Source organism: Rhincodon typus, chromosome 18, assembly GCF_021869965.1.
Source record: "Rhincodon typus isolate 14 chromosome 18, sRhiTyp1.1, whole genome shotgun sequence".
NCBI classification, from domain to species: domain Eukaryota; kingdom Metazoa; phylum Chordata; class Chondrichthyes; order Orectolobiformes; family Rhincodontidae; genus Rhincodon; species Rhincodon typus.
The window spans coordinates 18,544,708-18,561,252 of NC_063349.1; the positions used below are offsets into that span (position 1 = coordinate 18,544,708).

A 16,545-nucleotide genomic window follows, 5' to 3' on the forward strand; every position below is an offset into this window, starting at 1 on the left:
AACGCGCAGGAATTCATTACACGTCTCTCAGCAAGAGTAAAGACACCAGTTTATAAAGAGCATGCAAACGGAAAGGTCTTAATATTACATTAAAGAACTATAATTGATTACTTACTCTGTGCAGATGTAAATAAAGGAAAGTTATTGTATAGAACGAATTCAAGAGCCTTATTTAAATGATAAGGAGCAAGTAGCCTCAGGGACAGTATGTGTGCAGACACCCACAGCCTGAGATATGCCAGACTGGTATCTCAATGTGCAGGTAGCAATATTGGCTTAAAGCACAAGATAAAATACAGATCAATCTCAATCTTAGGGCATGCCTTTCTACTTAGTAGTGAACATTCCTGACTTTAAATGATGTGGAGAACTTTAAGATTTCTTGCTCTTTATATTTCAGCTTTGCTATGAGCTGGTGTTTTACTTGTAATGAAATTCCTCCAGAACTTTGTAATTTAATGGATGAGGGTTGTGATGTAATTTGTTTGAGCTATTTTACTTGGCCTGATAGTACAGTAACCCTTGACACCTATATGTAATTTAAATTCTGCAGGATTTTCATACACTTCTAGTTTCACATTCCAAGCTTGTTTTCAGTGGCATTAATTTTCCCTAGGAAGATTACTGTCTGTTCTTCAAATTTGTCATTTTATCCTCCGTAATCTGGAGCACTGAAACAAGCTGGAGACATAAAAAAACCTGCCATGGTCTTTCCGTTCGTTGGAATGTTTCTGCGAGTGGCATTGTATCTTCTTTTACGTCTTTTCTGCTGCTTTGTGGTCAGGGTATAAAGGGTAATTTGGGGATGTCTTGTCTCTTAAAAGCAAGCTGCTTGAGTCCACGCCCTCTTTGCTAGAAATCTTGTTTTACAACTACTTCTATACACATGAGACCTTTACAAGATGTTAGAGCTCCTAATCCCTTCCAGATTTCACCACATAATCATGTGCTCATTGTTATGTCATCATCACATATGGTGACTGATTACTCTACACTGGAATTACAAATAGAAACATAAAGTACAAAAGTAAGGAAGTTATGTTATATCCGTTTGAGCATCCACAGGAGTATTGCGTCCAATTCTGAGCACCACACTTAAGGACAAACATGAAGGCATGGGAGAAAAATTAGTTTTGCAAGAGCGTTTCTAATGGATGAAAGATATCAGTTATATGGATGGTTTGGCAAAGCTGGCGGCTGTTCCTCTTAGAGTAGAATCATTTATGAAGAGATTTGATAGAACTGTTCAAACTCATGTGGAACCTGGGCAAAGTTGATAAGGAGAAATTTTCCCAATTAGCTGAAGAGTTAAGAATTAGAAGATACTGATTTGAGGTGACTGAAAAAAGAATAACCGAACACACAAAAATCCTTTTAGCAGTGGGTGTTTGGGATCTGGTACGCACTGCCCGAGACAGCAGAGGCTGTTTGTAGAAATGCAATTGTATTTACTGGCTGACCTGCTGTTGTAGTGTGGTCTCTGCTCTGCTGTAAGTGCCTTTTTGTGTAGTCTTTGGCAGGCATCATAAATTATTTGAAACATGGTATCAGGAATGCTACAATTGAGTTTGAGTGAATTTTCAGATCTGTAAGAGAACCAGCTATTGATATAAACAGCAAGAAAGAAGCAAAAACCAAAAATATTAAGTAACATTGAATTACAAGGTGAGTCAGAATGCCCATGAGTGTTCCATTCCTTATTGTTGTGGAAATAAAAGGAGATATGAGATAGATTTGGATATGTTTTCTTCCAGTGGTGACAAAACTATAAAATAGCTATAGAATTAAATTAGAAAGACTGAGCAAATTAGAGTTGAAACTCTTGTGGAAAGAATGCTACAAGCTGTATTGCAGCTTAGATCTCACTGACGAGGAGAAATGCTAGACAGGAGAGATTTTATAGGCTTTATAGGCTTGTTCAATATCAGAGTTCAAGGGGAGAGTGGAATAATTGATCAGTATGTGACCACACAGATACATCCAGTTGGATCCTGTCAGTTTGGACAGTGGAAGATTACTTCATTAGACATAAGATTATCGTAGGCATAAGAGATCCTGTATGAGAGCACATCCCCAAGAGAAAACAACTGCTCTCAATAAATCACTGGGATTGTAAATCACCACCTGGAGTGTATAAATGGGGAAATACACAATGCTTTGCGTTACGCTGAAAGATATTCCAGGCTGAATGAAAACAACATATTGAAAAAAAGGAAGAAATCATTCTAGAAGATCCAACTGAAAAATCAAGGCCAGACAGTAGAATGTAAATACTTCAGTCAGTTCTGGGCTGCTCCACCCTCCCTGATAAGCCATGCGGACTCTCATAATAGCTGTCGGGTGAAGCTGTCCCCAGTGTGAATGTAAAGAAAAAAAATCTGTCTTTATAATGGATACAAGGAATCTTACAAAATAGCTGCCAGCGATCACATGACTTTACTTGTGGATTCAACTTGTATTGGAACCAGACTGCATTTATCGCAAAAGAATCACAAGAGACCTTTTGATATTTGTCAATGTTTCCAAGAGTGAGAAGAAATTCCTTGAAAATCATTTCCCTGGGGACCAGAATAGCTCTTCCATCACCCCAAAATCCTGACAGAGTAAGAGCCATCCAAATTAATGGTTGAGACAGTTAAGCTATGTTTACTCAACAATGGCTGGGTCTGTGCTCTGGACTTGGGCTAACCCAAAACCTAAAAGCACGATTTGACAGTTTGGGTTTGCTGCTATTTTTAAGTTTTTAAGCTGTATTACAGCTTGGCTGTTAACAGCCATATTGTGTAGAGATCTAAGGAGAATCATCTGAACCTTAACAGAGACAGAGAGAGAGAGAGAGAGAGAGAGACCTTTGTACTGAACCAGGCTACCAAGAGCCACAACCCACATTGCTGTAAAAGTGCTTTAAGATGAGCCTCCATTCACTCCCATGACCTGTTCTACTCAGTTCACTTGTAGGAGCAAATTCCAACTAAAACAGGGCTAAATGAAAGGTTATACTACTTCTTAGTTGATGGATCACTAAGGAGAATTATGCCTGACGCCATGATAAAGCCATCATGGAACTTACTTATCACCTCCTTTTCTCAGCAAGCTTTTGGAGGCCCATGGTGTGCTGTTTATAATATTCAAAAACCACTGTAAAATTACCCTCATAATTTCCTTAATTACCTTCCCACTACATTAATGTACAACATCATCATGTCGGCCACTGTCAGAAATATTGGAGATTTGAAGATAACAGGGTCCATCACGAGATCTTTCATCACAATATTCAACCACCACCCCAACCCAGTACTTCTCCAAGGGGCCCAGAGAACCCTGCCCCTAGATCACTAAGACCAGTTGCCCAACACTTGTTAAACATCTGATTGCTACTTAAAATGTCTGCTAATATTCTGTAGAGAAGCTGATTGATATTTGGTGACTAGCACATGTCCTAATTACCTCACTGAACAAGGACCAACTCCATGGGAGCAAATAGAGTGTTAGTATTGATTTCAAGTGCTACTTAAAGATAAACTTACATTTTCATGATCATTGCTGCTGGAACTGTAAAGAGGACCTCTGAAACATTTCAGGAGACTTTCTGGGATGGCTTGTTCAAATTGAAGCCGTAATACTTATTCCAGAAATTCAGCTAAAAAGAATCATTTCTGTTCTAATCCATTTTATTGGACACCTTAGAGGAGTCACTAAAAGGCGTGCATGCTCATGGATATGTTGCGAGAGGGCTTCTCATGGTCTGCACAAAGAATGCAAGGGCGACAAGGTCTGCAATAACAGTTGCTACAGGCGGTTAACAGCAGAATAAGTAATGAAAGGTAGATAGGAGGGGAACAGATAGAGTAGGGAAGGGGAATGTCCTACATTCACATTTTGTGAATATAGGATATTCCCCTTCCCTCCTGTTCTGGACCTCCTTCTCCAATGCCACATCCAAAAAACTTGTGCACCATATCTTTCAGTTCCTGAGCTGTTGTGAAATATGCTGCTGTATGCCAGCCCCCCTTTTTAGTTCCTACATTATCCAGCAATATGCTGCTATGTGCCAGCATATCTTCAGTGAAAGTGTTTGTGAGGAGTCCACATGTACTATTCCGCGTAAGTGCTAAATTGCAAGTTTCTGGTTTAACATTTCCAGGCAAGTTTAAATTATGCCAACTGAGAATTAGGACCAAAGTTTTGTGTTAAATCCAGACTTTCAAACAAGCCAGTCATTTTTGCATTGCATCCTATCTTTGGCCAAAATAATACAATACAATACAGCACAGGAACAAGCCCTTCAAGCCTGTGCTGATTCCTAATCTTTATTAAGACCCGTTACTTATTGCCCTTACATGGTTTCAATTCCTCTGTTCGCCTCACATTCATGTGCCTATCAGATACACCTTTAAATGTTGCTAATGTGCCTGCTTCCACCACCTCCACTGGCACCACATTTCTCCCCTAAACTTTCCCCCCTCTCACATTGAACCTGTGCCCTCTTGTAGTTGACCTCTCCAGCCTGGGAAAAAACCTCTGACTATCTACTTTGTCTATGCCTCTCAGAATTTTGTAGACCTCTATCAGGTCATCCCTCAGCCTCTGTCTTTCCAGTGAAAACAATCTGACTTTATCCACCCTCTCCTCATAACTGAAACCCTCCAGACCAGGAAACATCCTGGTAAAAATTTTCTGCACACTCTTCAAAGCATCCATATTCTTCTGGTAGTGTGGCAACCAGAAATGCACACAATACTCCAAATATGACCGAACTAAAGTTTTATACAGCTGTAACATAATTTGCCAGCTTTTATGTTCGATGCCAAGGCCGATGAAGGCAAGCATGCTGTATGCCTTCTTGACCACTTTATCCACCTGTGTTGCCACTTTCAGGGATCTGTGGACCTGTGCACCCAGATCCCTCTATATATCAATGTTCCTAGGGGTGCTGCCATTTATTGTATAATTCACACCTGAATTTGATCTTCCAAAATGCATCACCTCACATTTGTCTGGATTAAACTCCAACTGCCATTTCTCTGTCCAAATCTATAATCTGTCTATATCCTGCTGTATCCTTAAACAATCTTCCTCACTATCTGCAATTCCACCAATTTTGGTGTCTTCCACAAGCTTACTAATCAGACCACTGATATTTTCCTCCAGATCATTTATATGTATATTACAAGCAACAAATGTCCCAGCACTGATCCCTTCAAAACACCACCAGTTACTGATCTCCATTCTGAGAATCAACCTTGCACCACTGCATGCTGTCTTCTATGACCAAGATGGTTTTGTATCCATCTAATCAGCTCACCCCACATCCCATGAAATTCAACCTTCTCTACCAGCCTGCCATGAGGTACCCTATCAATGCCTTGCTAAAGTCCATGTAGACAACATCCACTGCCCTTCCCTCATCAATCATTCTTGTCACCTCCTCAAAAAACACCATCAGGTTGGTGATACATGATCTTCCCCATGCTGCCTATCACTAACAAGTACATTCATTTCCAAATGTGAATAAATCTGTCCCTCAGCATCTTCTCCAACAGCTTCCCCACCACTGAAGCCAGGCTCACCGGTCTATAATTTCCTCGATTATTTATTTTTCCCTTCTTAAACAAAGGAACAACATTGGCCATTCTCCAGTCCTCTGGAATTTCGCCTGAGGCCAAAGAGAATGCAAAGATATCTGTTAAGGCCCCTGCTATTCCCACCCTTGCCTCCAACAGTATTCGAGGATAGATGCCATCTGGGGACTTGTCTAACATAATACATTTCAAGGCACCCAACTCTTTCTCTTTCATCATGTTGACCTGCCCAACAGTATTCACAACTTTTTCCTAATCTTAACATCCCTCTCTTTGGTGAATACTGATGTAAAGTACTCATTAAGGACTCACCTATTTCCTCTGGCTCCACACAAAACCTCTCTCCTTTATCCTTTATCCTTAGTGGGTCTACTCTTTTCCTATCTACCCTCTTACTCCTACTATATAGAGTCATAGAGTCATACAGCACAGAAACAGACACTTTGGTCCAATTAGTCCATGTTGAACATAATCCCAAACTAAATTAGTCCCACCTGCCTGCTCCTGGCCCGTTTCCCTCCAAACCTTTCCTATACATATATCCATCCAAATGTCTTTTAAATGTTGTAATTGTACCTGCATCCGCCACTTCATCAGGATGTTCATTCCACAAACAAACCACCCTCTGTGTAAAAAATTGCCTCTTATGTCTTTTTTAAATCTCTCTCCTCTCACCTTAAAAATGTATAAAATGCCTTGGGATTCTCCTTAACACTGCTGACCGAGGACAATTCATAGACTCTTTTAGCCCTGCCAACACCCCGTTAGAACGTCTTCTTACTTACTCTGTATTCTTCAAGGACATTGTTTTTAGTTGCATCAATCTGAGGTGTGCTTCCTTTCACGGGAAAATGCCTGTGCCACATTCTAATCAACTGGTCATTAAAAGACTCTCACGTGGCAGATATGGATTTATCTTCAAATGCTGTTTCCAATCCACATTCTCCAATTTGTGCCTAATTCGGTTATAGTTAGCCTTCACCCAATTTAACACCTTCATCCGAGATCCACTCTTATCCTTATTCATAAGTATTCAAAAACTTACAGAATTATAGTCACTATTCCCAAAATGCTCCCTAACTGAAACCTTGATCACCTGTCTGGGCTCATTTCCCAATACCAGGTCCAATATGGACCCCTCCCCATTTGGACTATCCATATTCTGTTTAAAAAACTCTCCTGGACACACCTAAAAAATTTATCCCAATCCAAACCCCTGGCACTAAGGGAATCACAGTCACAAGGAGGTTAAAATTACACACAACAACAACCCTGTTAATTTCATATCTTTCCAGAATCTTACTATATACCTCTTCCTTTATCTTCCATTGGCAACTGGGAGATCTGTAGTACAATCCCAGCATTGTGATTGCACCCTTCCTGTTCCTGAGCTCTACCCATAATTCTTCACTGCAAGATCCCTCCAGGGTGTCCTCCCTCAACACAGTTGTGAGATGCTCCCTAACCGGTAATGCAATTCCCCCGCCTCTTTTGCTTCCTCCTCTGTCTTGTCTAAAACATTGATATCCCAGAATGTTAAGCTGCCAATCCTGTCTCTCTTTCAACCGTGTCTCTGTAATAGCAACATCATAACTGCGTTTATTAATCAAAGCTCCACATTCATTTGTCTTACCTGTTATATTTCTTGCGTTGAAACATAATGTGAATAATTTTGAACAAGTAAGCAATTTTTGCTTTAATTATGATGTAATTATTATTAAGAAGTTTATCAAGGAGCATTGGTAAGGCTACATCATTATTTTTTGTCTAAGTTTCAAGAATATGGATCAATAAGCAATAGAAATACATGTCCAGGTCATACCCAATATGATGGCAGAGCAGGTACACTCTTCTTGTGTTGAAATTGTTCCACCCACTTTACAAGCAAAGGGAGAAAAAGAGGTTCCCATAGTATTCATCTGAAACATGCATTAATGCCCCTGCATATAAATTTGGGCCTCATGCCCATTTGTGCTCAATTTGCAAAACAGGACTACCCTAAATAGAAGCCCAGGAAAACATGAACAACATCCAAGCTTGGGCTGAAATCTGGCAAGCAACATTTGCTTCACATAAACAGCAGGTAAAAGCCATCACAAACAAAACCATTGACCACTCCTTGACTTTCAGTCCCTGAATTCTCAGCTATTGACATCCCATGGTTCATTATTGACGTGAAACTCAATTGGACCAGCCACATAAATGTCATGGCTACAAGAGTCAAAGGTTGCATGTAGTGCAGTAAATCATCTTATGGCTCCTCCAAGTGTCCACAGAATTTGTAAGGCACAAGAGTGGAATACTTTTCATTTCCCTGGATGGGTGCAATGCACCAATACGGAAGAATCCATTCAGGACAAAATGAGCTGCTTAGGCAACACACCATCAACCAGCCTAACTATTCACTTCTATCCCCAGTCCCCATTTCCCCCCACAAGTATACTATGACTGTGGTGTGTACTATATACAGGACTGCAGCAAGTCTTCCAAGACTTCTTTTGTTGCATGGCTGAAGCCTGCAACCTCTACCATCTAGCCTGTTCAAGGCTGCAGGTTCCTGAGAATATCATCACCATCAAGATCCTGTCTAAGACACATACCATCTTGACATGGACATGTATTTCTATTGCTTATTGATCCAAATTCTTGGATCTTAGACAAAAACTAATGATGCAGCCTAACCAATGCTCCTTAAGGGACCACTGGCTATGTCCAAAAAGCCAAGTTATTAAAAAAAACCTAACTGAATATGATTTCAGGAGAAACTCTTTCTGAATCCACTGCAGAGCTTAAGACGATTGCTGAACCCTGTTCAGCCTCCTTCCAACTGCCCACATCATTTTGACAGCTTCCTTCCTTTCTCATTGTTTAGCAGATTGATATCTGTATGTTGAGACGTTCATAAAATTATAAAAGTTTATTTTAAATCTCTAGATGAACAGAAACACTGGTATCTACTTTTCCCTTCCGGATCCCTTCCCTATCCAAAAGGCAATCGTTTGTTATTACAAATGAGCAGGTGAAACCTGGACCCGAGTCCCCTGGCTCAGATGGACGGAAACTACCATTGTGCCTCAAGAACCCTTATTTACAAGAATTTTTTTTTCTTTTAATATCTAGAAATGCTGTTGCACACAACTGGACATTTTTTCCCCTTCAACAAATCATTTGTGATATCTTTTTTCATCTATTTTCATCAGTAAATCACGCTTGTTTTCCAATTTACATGGAAAGTCCATTAAGGGCAATGCAGACCACCAAAAGTGAGGGACAGGTAGGTAGAGAGGGAGGGGGCTAAATCAAAGTGGATTTGGAAAGGGTAAGAACATAGCTCTTAAATACAAAGTTGAATGAACACTACCTGCTTTCAATCAATTCTGAAAATGTTCTGGTCTACCCTGAAAGGGACCTGCATTTCAAAGCCTGACACCATGGCCTATTTAAGGGTTGTAATTGTTGATGTAAGGGCCTGAAGTTGATGTCCTCCAGGCTAGTGTCCTGTCCAACAAGCATCAACAGCTCAATAATGTCAGCCTACCTATTCCATTCAGATAGGCACAAACTACTTTCTAAACCAGTGGCTTTACTCATCAGTGAATGAAGTTCAATACATTATGTGAAGCATTGTACGCAAGAAATTTCAGTGTATATCAAGGAAGTTAGAAAGAAAAATATGCATTACCTTTACCATGTTGCAGTTGCCTGTGTTAGTGCCATGTACCTCACATACTTGGTTTTCCCTGGCCGTGTTAATACCATCTGAACAATGCATCTCTTCAAGCTTTACCCAACAGCATTCTTCCTCTGCTATTCTGTAATGAGAAATGTGACAATTTAATCTTCTTATAAAACAGGAAACAAAGGTAAAGTCAGCCAAGTCTCGGAAGTATTTTGCAGCTACAATTATATTAATGAGGCATGCTAACAATTGATCAATGCCACATGTTACTCTGCAAAAGAGAAAGATTACTAAACTGAAGGAAAGTTTACCCACAGTAGCACAGTACTGTGGACTTTCAGAAAGGAAAGAATATTGAAGAGCTAAGAAAATGGGGAAAAGAAAACGAAGCTGTCAAATTTGAGGAAGGAATTTGAGCTGTAACAAATTAGGGAAAGCAAGAAAACTAATAAAATTATTTTTAAAGTCAGCTGTCATTTTCTGACCCCTCTTTGCAGTTTCCCTGACTCATACAGGACTGGTATCAAACAGCCTTTGTCAATGCCACTGAGGAACCAGTCATCAGGAGATCAACCAAAGCAGCCAAGGTTATAAGACCCCAAAATCTCTCTCTCTGTGTTTGGTGTTGGAGATAATCAAATGTTAGCTTAAGAACTCTTGCCCAACTCATACAAAATCTAACCAAGATATAGTGAGAACTGCCGATGCTGGAGTCAGATAACACATTGTGGAGCTGGAGGAACACAGCAGGCCAGGCAGCATGAGGGGAGCAGGAAAGCTGACGTTTTGGGATTTCTGAAGAAGGGTCCCGACCTGAAACGTCAGCTTTCCTGCTCCCTTGATGCTGCCTGGCCTGCTGTATTCCTCCAGCTCCACACTGTGTTATCAAAGTCTAACCAAGACTTTTCTATTTCAGGGCCCATTGAACAATTCCACTTAATGTAATGAGAGACAACAAGGTGCAGGGCTGGATGAACACAGCAGGCCAAGCAGCATCACAGGAGCAGAAAGGCTGACGTTTCGGGCCTAGACCCTTCATCAGAAAACAGGCCACAGATTCATTAACTTGTAATTTACACTGTTGTACAAAGTCAAAATCCAACCCAGTAGATTTGAAGTGTAGTAATTTGGCGAATCTAAGTTAAAGGATATTTCTGCTCCTATGATGCTGCTTGGCCTGCTGTGTTCATCCAGCCCTGCACCTTGTTGTCTCAGATTCACCAACACCTGCAGTTCCTACTATCTCCACTTAATGTAATGTTTGGACCAAGTCGGATAGATTGTGGCTTTGTAAAACTAGTAATAGCAAAGCAGCTACTCTTTTGAAATCTCTTCTCATTTTTATTTCCATTTAAATCAATATAACACAGACCACAGATTCATTAACTTGAAATTTACACTGTTATACAAAGTCAAAATCCAACCCAGTAGATTTGAAGTGTAGTAATTTGGCGAATCTAAGTTAAAGGATATTTGGCCATTTTCGCTCGCATTCTTCAAATGTTTCCAGCAAACAATCCTATTTAACATAAAACCCTGAGGCAATTGTTAAAATTCACTTCAAAAAGGTCAAACCTCAAAGGCATCACTCCAGGGTTCCACTGAAGTTTTAGGGTTAAAGACAACCATTTCCTGAAAAAGTTTAGCATAAGCTTTCAACCTCATGGCCTCCTCCTGCTCCTATCTTCTATGTTTCTAAGTTTCTCAGTTGTTTTGACTCTGCACATTCTAAATATTATTTCCTGTTTTTTTCTAGTCTTTGTTTTTCTATTCCATTGTAGCCCTTGTGGTATTTCCTGTGTTTCTCAATGGTACTATCGCCTCCTCCCACAACCCCTCACCCTGTCATCAGCAACATTCACATTCACATTCACAGTCAGCGGTTTCATCAATGTCAACAAAAGTCAATGGGATTTCTAACATTCTTACTTTTGAATAACAATCATACTGTATAAATCCAATAACTATGAATTGGACAAGGCCCAAAAATGGGCATGGGGGCTGTGAAGCACCATTAATGCATGCCTATTAATTTCAATACAGACAGTAACTTTGTGTTGAACATTCATTTCAAAGATTTCTTCATGCAACCAACACTTAGTACACTGTTGAATGACTGCATATCTCAGCAGAGGGTACAGAATTAAAAGTTTATTACAAGATCAAGCTATCTAGCAGTACTTATAAATCATCTTATTTCTTAAAGGGGAGACGCATTTTGATAAGAGGAAGTCTTACTAATGGTGATTTTTGTAGCTTTCAGTTGTTCAGTTGATGTGCGTTTGGCTTGCATGGAGGTAAGTAAAGCCTGGGTGTTGACCCAGAGCTTCAGTTAAGCAGAGAAGCTATTAGTAGCTGGGGTTGAGTTGTAAACTCAAGTGTAGACATTTTGTGATTGCAGTAATACTTTGAAGCACTGTAAATAAAATGTGTTAGAGGCTATTGTTGTCTCTGCATTACTCTCCAATATGTAAAATATGCAACAAACTAATAAAAAGACATGTCATTTGCAAGAACAACAATAAATAGTAAAGTATGACAAAGGGAAAGCTCAAAGTTCTTTGTTGCAGCACCTTGGTGCAGAAGATGAATAGCAGGAGGAAGGTCAGCTAGCTACAGGGCTAAGAGGACTCAAGAGAGATATTATAAAGGTAGTGGAATGCAAACACTCTAGCTCTAAGGACACGGATATAGTGCTGTAAAAGTTTCCTGATTTTACATTGGTTAGTGAATGCATTTTTAATGCCTTACAACTGAATCATTAGTTTCATAATGCTCACCAGCCTCCCTTCATTCACATTCCAGCAAGCTGTATCAACCAGGCCATGTACTTCATATTCATTGGTTTATCTCATCCTCCCACAATGAAATAACTCCACAGAGGCTAGTATCCTGTCACCAAATCACCCTTTATTTACATACATAAAGTCCTTGACACTGATCCAGCTTCCTCAGAGCCGGCTCTCAGAGTGTCAGGATGTTTGGCAGCTAGGGCTCCCTGATTGTAATAGATTATCATCCATTCAGGGAACTCATATTATATGATATCCACCTGGCTGACCCCATTACAATCACTATACAGACTTTGCACATCTGCAAGCCTTATACTTATATCTCACAGCTTGCTCAAGTCAACCATGACAGCGTCATCACTCAAACACATCGCAGCACACGCACAGGCATATTGTCCTCCCTCTTGGATTATTAGATGGTATACAATCACAGGCGGCAGCAACTAACCACACAGAATAGGCATAACTGCTCTTTCTGATCGATAAGATGATAGTCAGTCATTACAGTGGCCATCACTGAGGCTGTGGCAAACGGCAAGACTGAAATCATTGAACAAAACAATGTCATAATGACCGAGAGAGCTCCCAATTCTGAGATGATACAAGTCTACAACTTGGTCTTCCAGGACTAGAGCCAGATGTGGTCTTGCTGCAGGCCATCTGAAAATCTGTAACCTTCTGCTGACCATAGTGAAGCCAGTTGAACAGCACTGCATAGAAGCAGTAGGCCAAGCAAAAACACATAGAAGGAAGGCTGTAAGGAAATGTGCAAGAGTAACAAGATGACACTTCACAAAATATTGGTTCCTTTTAATACAGTTGGTTTGGACTTTTTGCTTTGCATTTGGCTTCTTTACTTTTTACAAACTGTAGTCCAGGACAAATCAATAGTTACTTGTAAATGAGAATTAATTAAGGAAAGTGGCATGCCTCACTGGGGTAGCGTGCTGAATATTCAGCCCTAATATTCCCAAAATGTAAAGATTTTATTGCTTAAACCAAGTCCTCAATTTATGTGTCTGATAGACTCAGGTTAATAGAAAACATGAACCAGGATTCACTACTAAACAATATTTACTATTTAAAGCAAATGAGTAGATTCTAACTATGTAAACAACTATGAACTGTTAATATAACTACTGATTAAATTCTAACCCTTTACTAAAAATCCACTACACACACATACTGATAGATAATGAAAAATGGTGTTATGGTGGAGGGAAAGAAAAACTGGAGCAGCAGTTCAATGTTGCTAGTCCACTGGAGTTAATAGGGTGTTCTTTTTGTTTCCCAGGACCTTCAATTTTCTGATCTTTTACTTCATATTCCTTCACTTCTTTACAGGTGGCACAGAGTGCCTGATTCACAAATTGTAAAGTCTCTGACTTATTGGTTAAAAGCAACAACTTACTGCAACTGGTGAGTGCAAATAACTGGTTTTGATCAGGCTTTAGGTATTTAACTGGAGAAAAAAGGGACCATTTGCCTTTTCATCTTGCTTCTGCCAGTATTGATCACACCCACAAGCTGTTCAATTACCCAGGAGCCAATTAGATAGTTGCTGTCAGGTTGATGGCCTTTGGTGTCCACAATTGGCCACAATTCCACAAACCAATCAGCAACCTGTAATCAGTTGGACCACACTTTGTATACATACCCTTGTAATTATTTAGCGCCTTTCATAACTACTGGATATCCCAAAGAACTTTATAGCCAATGACATACTTATGAAGTGTTGTCAATGGTGCAATGTAGGAAACATGGCACTTAATTTACACAGAGAAAGTTCTTATAAACTCTTCTTAGAAGATCTCATAGCACTAGCTTGAGATCCATCTGAGAGAGCAGGCCGTTTCATATTTCAGCTCAAAGACAGCAGCCCTGCAAATATAGCATTCTCTCAGTATTGCAATGGAATTTCAGCTTTGAGTTTTGAACTCAGCTCTCTGAAGTGGAATTTGAATCCACAACCTTCTCACTCAGAGGCAAGAATGCTATTGACTGAGTCACATCTGTAGTGAGTCAAAGCTTGTGTGGAGCATAAGCCCTAACAGATCAGTTCTATCAAGTGGCCTGTTTCTGCACTGTAAATTCAATGCAATTCCACTCAATTGTAAAGTGTTGCACTAAAACAGCAGTTCCATCAGGAGGCACAGATTTTTAAAAATGTTTGAAAATATACCTGCAAAATGGTTCTTCCAGTGTATAGGGCAAAGAAGCACAATCTCCTTTCTCAGATGCCCATTCGAGTCCATTGGAACAGCAGGTATTGATTGAACTCTGCACTGTCACTGCAAGAAAGGAAAAAAATAATGATTAGACCTGAACAAAATGGCTATCTGTCTTGGAACGTGCAGCAGCGGTTACTTTCTTCCTCTCCAAATATATATAAATAAATTTGCTTACCAGCCAGTATTTCACATTTCAGTAGGGCTCCAATCATGCCAAGCAAGGTACAGAATGTAAAAAATGATATTTTTCAAAGTGTTATCTTTAGGATAACACACATCCCAAGGCACCAAGAATAAGAAGCAACATAAATGATATGTATGTAGTGATCGATTATTCATGGTAACACATAGTATCATGTACTTACATCGATGATTGACAAAACTGCAAATGGGGGTGGATATAAATGGATAGATGACAACTAATAAAATAACCTCTTTTTAAGGTTAAAATAACCAACGTTAAATGTATTCTTCCATTTTTAATGCAAGTTACAATCTGAACATAAGAACATAAGAACTAGGAGCAGGATTAGCCCGTCCGGCCCTTCGAGCCTGCTCCGCCATTCAATAAGATCATGGCTGATCTTTTCGTGGACTCAGATCCACTTACCCGCATTCTCACCGGATCCCTTAATTCCTTTATTGTTCAAAAAAATCTGGCACCAGTCTGACTGATATTTCTGTTTGGGAATCAAGGCATTGACTTGAAGTACTGTTTAATGCATTATACTGACAACAACTATGTTTATCAAATGTGGTATGATGAGATTCTTATTCCTCCAGGCATACAGGTGTGGTACATTTGGTCATATATTTTATAATTGTTAATGTGGAAAACTTTCAGAACAGAAATTTGCTTTGATCAGACGAGTTATGCCTTAGGCTTCAGTTTGAAAATCTGTTCATCATAAATAGAATCAATTGAATATCTACAGTATTATGATCTCCATAGAGACCACTAACTTTTAGAAAAGAGAGAGAGAGAGATGAATCTCCCAGCAAACAATAGAAGGAATTACAGGAAATGATTTCACCGTTGAAGACTATTAACGTAACAAACAGACTAAAGTCAACGTAGACTTAACAGGTAACTAATACATGAAAAAACAGAAAAGATTCTTCCCCATTAGCTAATTAACACAACCATTGTACTTTAAGCCACTTTCCCAGTGGACACGTGGCCTTAAAGACTCAGTTTCAACCTGGACCCAGCTTTTCAGAAAGCTTCTTTCTCCCTGCCACACCAGGATGGATATTCCAATGTCCTCTGAATGCCATTCCACTAAGTCTTCTGAGCATCCTCGAACCACCTTTCAGCAGCAAAATCCAATGTAGCAATTTCTCATCCCTTAAATTTCTACAAGTCCAATCTCAAGTCCCATCTCGTCATATAGAAAACTGGTTCTCACCAGCATCTTAATAAAAGCAAAGTATTGTGGATACTGGAGATCATTGACCTTCTTATGGCATTGCTTTGTGTCTCTTTTGACACAACATTGACTCATGTAGCAATCAGTGTCCAGGCTGGCTGAGTCTGATGGTGTGGTCTCCTTATACAGTCAACACAGAAAAGACCTTCCTCTCCATCAGCCTGTACACTAGCTCTCTAGATCCCCCAAGCACAGTTTAAGGAGCAGTCCCTGACTTGCAGCATCTATAGCAGCATCTTACAGCTGGGCTTTAAAGGGTGCCAGAGGTGTATAAGCCAAGTCAGATATTCCGTCTTTCAACCCACGTGTTTCCCTCAGAATTGCACCCAAGAGCTTGAATGTGTTACTAATGAGGGGAAAAGCAGAAGACTGAAAAAAAAAGTTCATCTCAGCCCATGGTAGACTGGACACCATGAAAATTACTTGCCACCTACTTTGACTGCAAGCGGGCAGATCAAGCCAGTCTAAACAATCTAACAACTAATTTAATATAAACTGAATGTGATATATTCTTAACCCTTTTGTCATCTTTAATGGTTAAGTAATTTGTCTTGAAAATATTAGAAAGCTTAGTCCAAATCAGCAAGCTGAATGTGACAATTAAAATTTAAATTCCAGTTTGTACGCGTTCTTCATAGGCCCAACTAAGTTTCTTTCACTACAGGCTTATTTCACTTTCTTTCAATCCTAAAAGGTCTTTTTTTGCATTTTGCATACAGTGTACAAGTTTCCATTGTCTCAGTTAAAAAAATTGCACCATGGTCTTGCATTCTTCACATTGCGTTTTTAAAAGCTTTATTGGATTTTGCACTGTCTGGACCCTGAACTAGT

At 39.7% G+C, this 16,545-nt stretch overlaps 1 protein-coding gene across 3 annotated transcripts in view; it reads right to left on the reverse strand.

The window, feature by feature from the left end:
- The window catches only part of fbln1 (fibulin 1), a 150,879-nt gene that overhangs the window by 120,559 nt on the left and 13,775 nt on the right, over positions 1-16,545 (reverse strand). For all 3 annotated transcript variants that reach the window (XM_048607709.1, XM_020534456.2, XM_048607710.1), the window contains exons 2-3: positions 14,236-14,344; positions 9,265-9,394 (exon numbers count right to left, since the gene is read on the reverse strand). In XM_048607709.1, the coding sequence (XP_048463666.1) occupies positions 9,265-9,394; positions 14,236-14,344 (239 nt within the window). The remainder of the gene's footprint in view (positions 1-9,264; positions 9,395-14,235; positions 14,345-16,545) is intronic.